The sequence below is a fragment of the Nothoprocta perdicaria genome, unplaced genomic scaffold (genome assembly GCF_003342845.1).
Source record: "Nothoprocta perdicaria isolate Ctin4 unplaced genomic scaffold, notPer1 scaffold_11, whole genome shotgun sequence".
Lineage (NCBI taxonomy): Eukaryota > Metazoa > Chordata > Aves > Tinamiformes > Tinamidae > Nothoprocta > Nothoprocta perdicaria.
Genome location: NW_020454205.1, coordinates 5,563,592 through 5,569,549, shown reverse-complemented (window position 1 = coordinate 5,569,549; position 5,958 = coordinate 5,563,592). Strand labels below are relative to the sequence as shown.

Here is a 5,958-nt window from a genome sequence, read left to right as displayed (position 1 = left end):
GACGAGGCCTGCTGCAACGGCACCCTGCGCAAGCCGGCGCGCGCCCGCGACGACGGCAGCGCCCAGCGCTACAGCGCTGACCCCACCGCCCTGGCGCCCGAGCGCGCCGCCCGCGCACACCTCGCCGACGACGGATACATGACGCCCATGCGGGACAAGGCCAAGACAGGTAACCGCCTCCGGCCGCGGCCTCCGCTCGCGCCACCGTCTCCCTCCGCTGCTCTCCACAGAAAATGGCTTCCTCAGCCAACTCAGCCAGCTCACACATTCCAACTTAATTTTTATTTGTTTGCAATGGGATTCATTTGTCTTCACTTAGTTTTTCTATTTAAAAGTTCCAGATGTCCCTAATTGTCAAGTTTCCAAGCCCAAGACAGGTAACCGCCTCCGCTCGCACCACCGTCTCCCTCCACTGCTCTCCACAGAAAATGGCTTCCTCAGCCAACTCACACATTCCAACTTCATTTCTATTTCTTTGCAATGGGATTCATTTGTCTTCACTTATTTTTTCTGTTTAAAAGTTCCAGGTGTCCCTTTTTGTCAAGTTTCTTTTTTTTTCCCCCACTCTTTGGTGCTGGGGAGGAACGAAGGAGAGGAATGAGAAAACAAAACCCCAGCTTATGCAAGCACAAATAGTTGTAGTTTTCAAGAAAAGGATCCTGCTTTGACCAACTGTAGCCTGCACTTTATTTTGTTTATTGATCATTTTGGGGTTTTTTGTCGTGGTATTGTGCTTGGTAAATGTCATGTGGAACGTGTCACAGAAGCGATACACAAAGCTGGCATTTTATACCCTCCAGAAGTCTCGGACTGAAAATGCAAGACGGGCTTCAGAAAGAGCATCACCGCAAGGCGAAGCCTCCCTAAATATCTGCCAGCTTAGGCTGCTACATTTCCCGGTTTCCTTCATAGCGTTTTTTTTTTTTCTTTATATATATATTTTCTTTTCAAACAGCAACAGCAGTAAGGGAACATGTCATGAGTCATTTGTTTTCAAACCTTTGCTATGACTTCAAAGAAAATAAACCAGTGTAAATATAAAGGTAGCATGTTCTGCACGCTCTTGTGTGCGTTTCAGCTTTCAGATCAAGAATTTGAGCACCATTTTAATTTCAAAGTAGCACAGAATTTCTCTCTACTCAGCATATTTCTTAAGCAAACGTTTAGTTTGAGCCATGGGTGCAAAAGATTCTCATTAAGCCAGACCCAAACGTTTGCATTTAGTGTTTGTGGCACCTTCCCTGAGAAGAGCAGATTTGAAGGCTGGCCTTTGCAGTGTGATGGGGTGTTACAGGAGCCACAAGGCCGGCGTGCCCAGCCCGTCCCTTGCCCCAGGTCTCTCCAGCCTCACTTGAGAGCCCTCAGTGAAGAGCCCTAGGACCTGCTGCTCCTGGCAGCCAGTCTCTTTACGCTTTTCCCTCCACCACTGGCTCCCTTCTCCTTTCTGCACAACCTCCATGTGCCTTACAGCCTCTCCACAATTCAGCTACATTTTTTTTTGTGGTGTTAATCCACAGAAAGTCATTTAAGGCGGTTGCAGCTTGCTGCAGCTCCTGGTTCAGTGCAAATTTACGGCTCTCTCCTACCCTTCCCAGGGCTCGTTTGAATCGTTTTTTTTTCATAATGCTTCGAGGCCTTTTGTCCTTCAGGGATGAAAGGTTTTTAATCAGGCAAATTGTTCTATTAGAAATGAAGCTGTCTTAGAAGCGAGCCCTTGGGGATGTTTTTTGTGCAGAGAGGCTTAACCAAGATTTCTGTAGAGCTTTCTGGATGGAAGGGCTGCAGAGCAGGGTGTTTGACTGATAGGCCCAAGGTTGCACAGGGAGTCAGCAGCAGAGAGAGAAGAGCTCTGCGTGTTCAGCTCTCTGGATCATACTCTGAGAGGAGAGCCATGATCAGGCAAGTCAGTGGGTTTGGCTTAGCAAGGGCTGCAGTTTAGTTGGTTTTTTTTCCAGCTTTGAGTCTGTTTTCGATGACTCACACGATCCCTTGGAGGCTCAGGTCTTTGCTTTAACCTTCACTGTTTGCTTGGGTTGTAAATCCTGCGCTTCTGCGCGGTGCCTGTTCGGTGCAGTTGGCACCTGACCTCGTCTGGGAGTGCTTGCAGCAGCGGAGGCAGGAGGGACAGGTCGGTGTGGCCTCAGAATGGCCCTTGCTGTGTGCATGGCTACTCCACCTGCTTGCTCATTGATTTCTTCTCCTTTCTCAGATTACCTGAACCCCGTGGAAGAGAACCCCTTCGTCTCCCGGCGGAAGAATGGAGATCTCCAAGCTGTGGACAACCCCGAGTACCACAACGCTCCGAACGGGCAGCCCAAAGCGGAGGACGAGTACGTGAACGAGCCCCTGTACCTCAACACGTTTGCAAACACCCTGGAAAACGCCGAGTACCTGAAGAGCAACCTGCCAGAGAAAGCCAAGAAGGCCTTTGACAACCCCGACTACTGGAACCACAGCCTGCCCCCGCGCAGCACCCTCCAGCACCCGGACTACCTGCAAGAGTACAGCACAAAATACTTTTACAAGCAGAACGGGCGCATCCGGCCCGTGGTGGCGGAGAATCCCGAATACCTCTCCGAGTTCTCCCTGAAGCCTGGCACTGTGCTGCCCCCGCCGCCCTACAGACACCGGAACACGGTGGTGTAGGAGCGCGCCGCGGCCGCCCCTTCCAGCCGCCGCGCTCCTGCTCTCTGCCCCCGTCCCCTTCTTCCTCCCGTGAGCTTCCTCTTCTCGCCCCTCCGCTCATTTTTGATATTTCCAAGTGAAAGGATGGCTTGGAGTCATTTGCAGATTGGGTTGGCAACCTGGAAGGAAGGAAGGGAAGAGGCCGAAAGGAGGAGGTGCAACTTGGCCTTTCTCACTCGCCGCAGATCCGGCGGGTCCGACGATCCCAGTGGAGCCAGTCGGGACAGTGTTGCCTGCTGTGGAGCAGGGCCCAGTGATCCAGCCCGACGCTGCCGGGAGGTCACGCAGAGCCTCTTTCTTTCGGCAGGAGCTCGTGAGAGTCTGTTCAGCATTCCTGGAAATCTTGATGCAGTTTCCAATGGGAGGGAAAAACATGGACAATTTTTATATCACGTGGGTAACGTAATAATTGAGATTGAGAATCCAGTTCCTTTCTCTAACACTTTCTACCCCAGCACCTGAAAATGGCTAACCTGGCTTTTCATAATCATTCAGATCCTCATTGTGGCCTTCCAAGAAATTATGATGTGACTCTAATATCTGGCTAACCCCTCACTCTGAGCCACACCATGATTTTGTGCCACCTCCTAACAACAGAGACTTTAACTCAAAACATGGGTGCATGACATGACCATTTTTGTACACGCATCAATACGACAAATACTTTGAACATACAAGTCCTTTCAGAAAAAGTTAACAAAAACACACCTCCAACGTGCTCTTTTTGAAGCTACAAGGCCAAGAAACCAGGATTTGTATGCAAAAAGCTTTGCTTTCCTGTTTTATACCTACTGAATATAGATATATAAAAAGACCCAAGCAGATTCTTCCCTCTTTTCCTTCTTGGTGAGCGTGAAAGTAGCTGGGGATGCTGCCAGGCAACGCTGAGGACAAGGTGGAAAGTGGAGAGCTCACTGTGGTCCACGGAGCTTGCTGGTGGTCTGTGGGGTGGTGGTGGGAAGGGTCCCTTAAACTGGAAGAGAGACACTGGACTGGAGAAAACGCACATAGTGGTTCACTGGAAAGTTAGTTTGCACTTAAGCTCTGATTTTATTTGAACTGTTTTCTGGATTTTGAATGAAGCAATATGGAAGCGACCAGCAAAATACAAAATAATACTTTTGAATTTTAAAAAAAAGTGAATTATATGTAAAGGATGACTGTGGAAATGCCAAAATGAAGCAAATCAAGTCTTTGGAACAGTGTCCAGCAGTTCTGAGAGGCCAGTGCGTTGACCATGTCGGAGGATACGGCGCGAGAGCGACCTGCTGCTGCTGCTGCTGCTGCCGCCGCCGCGCGGGCACAGCGAGCCCTGCGAGGGATCCGAGGAGGAAAACGTCTGCTCGGCCTTGCAGTGTGACACCGAATGCATCCTCTTGCTAGGAGGAGGATTCCTGTGGCACGGAAGATGGTGCCTAGGAGGGTTTGGAAGTCAAAACGTACATGACTTGCAGAGCGTGCAGTGAGAAGTGTAAACAAGTGCGAGTCAGTCTCCCTGCACTTGGTTCCGCTTTCATCAACCTCGGTTTTTACGTAGACCCCCCTCCCTCACCCTCCTCCTCCTCCTCTTGGCCAGTAGCTCCTTGCCAGAGCTGTGGCTGCTTTGAGCAACCCAAGCAGACGGAGTCGGGAAGGAAGGAGCGAGGGCAGCGATGCCGTGTCCTGCTCCTGCTGTGCCGAGACCCGCGGGGCAGGAGCGGCTGCTCTCCCAGCGCCCGCGGAAAAGCTGAGGCAGGAAGAACCCCGGAGGGCTCCCAGTCACCAGGGCTTTCCGGGGGGACGCAGCAAGGCTGGCGGCAGCGCAGGGCACGCAGCAGGAATGCAGTTTATGCACTTTAGGAGCAGTCAAGCAAGGACCTTGGGGCGACCCGGCAAGAGCAGCGGCAGCAGCCGCAGGCGGTCTGGGAATACCGTGGGCATTGGAGCAGAGCCGGCCTCCTGCAGCCCCAAGGAGGCCCGGGAGGAGGAAGCAGCTCCTCTTTCTCCTCATCCCGCCACGTGGAGCTGCCCCCATCTCGGTGCTGCTCGCAGGCTCGCTTTTCCAGGCCGGCGGCTTTGGGAGCGGCGGGATGGGGAGCTGGGGCAGAGCTGCAGGGCGGCCCGTCCCGCATCCCACGTTGCCTTCCAAGGGCTGGAGGCAGAAGCTGCTGGACAGGGAGGTGCCCAAGTCCAAGCGCTGGCGCCAGGAGGCGGCTCCTGAAGGAGGGGAAGGCCCCTGTGTCTCCTCCCACCAGTAAAACGATCCCCTTGAGTAATCAGGATAGAAATAATTGTGTTCCTTAACAATTTAACTAATTCTTAGGAAACTTGCAGTATTTATTCACTGTCACTGTTGGCGCTGGGCGTGACGTGCTCCGTGTGGCAGCGGGGCGATGCAGAGATCCCTGGAGCCGGCAGCTCCGGCTGCGACGCTCCCGGGCTGGAGGAGCCGGCGGGTCGGGCAGTGCCCGCGTGTCCCGAGGGCCAGCGGGAGTCAGCAACAGGAATCCGTGGGCATGGAAAACTCGGCGTCCCGCAGCGCAGCAGATGGGCATCGGCCGGGCTCAGCTTTTGCTTTGTGTGAGTTCTAGTTTGAGGGGCAGTCGCCAAGAGAAATCACTTTTTCACGCTAAGAACAGCAAAAATCAGCCCTTAGGTGGGTGCGCTGTCTGTGGAAGTTTTCCCCTGAGCTCCTTGGACAGGGTTTTGGATCCGTGAGTGGATCCATGGTTTGCATCCCCCCAGACGAAGGGCAGAGCCGTTTGGCTTCCTTAGCCTGGTAGGCACTGATACGTGGTGGCCTGAACTCGTGCATTAGCATTAGGGGTCACAGCTGCTGTTGTGGCAAAAATCAGGAAAATCCGGCTCGGAGGCGAACGTGCAGCCATCCCAAGTCAGGAGGGATGAAGGTCGGGCTGTTCGAGTGGCCCCCACAGGTTTCTGGGGAGAAGGCAGGTATTTTTCCACACGCGAGCTGTGTTTTGGCCAGCACGGAGCAGCAGAGATGTAAGGGCATCAGCAGAAGTGTTGTGTCGAGCGCCAGTTCATTCTGTTCCCACGGTGGTGGCATGGATTTCATTCCACCCTATGGACTTCACATGCACTCCCCTGCTTGCACATGTTTCCCTTTCCCTGCCACAGCAAGCACGGTGGCAGACGGGTGAAGAATTCCCAGGCGCCGATTCCTGCGTCGTTACCAGCCCTTGTCCCAAGGCACAAATGAAGGAGAACAACAGCTGAGGGTGTTTTCCCCCCTCGTCTCCCTCAGGGATATTTAACTTAGAGGTTATTTAT

The 5,958-nt window shown here is 53.1% G+C and overlaps 1 protein-coding gene across 1 annotated transcript in view; it reads left to right on the top strand.

Annotated features, from left to right (window-relative positions):
- Positions 1–3,434, top strand: part of ERBB4 (erb-b2 receptor tyrosine kinase 4) — a 230,684-nt gene extending 227,250 nt beyond the window's left edge. Inside the window, 2 exon segments of the mRNA XM_026048458.1 lie at positions 7–169; positions 2,210–3,434. Of these exon segments, the coding sequence (XP_025904243.1) occupies positions 7–169; positions 2,210–2,646 (600 nt within the window). The 3' untranslated portion in view covers positions 2,647–3,434.
- The last annotated feature ends 2,524 nt before the right edge of the window (positions 3,435–5,958 follow it).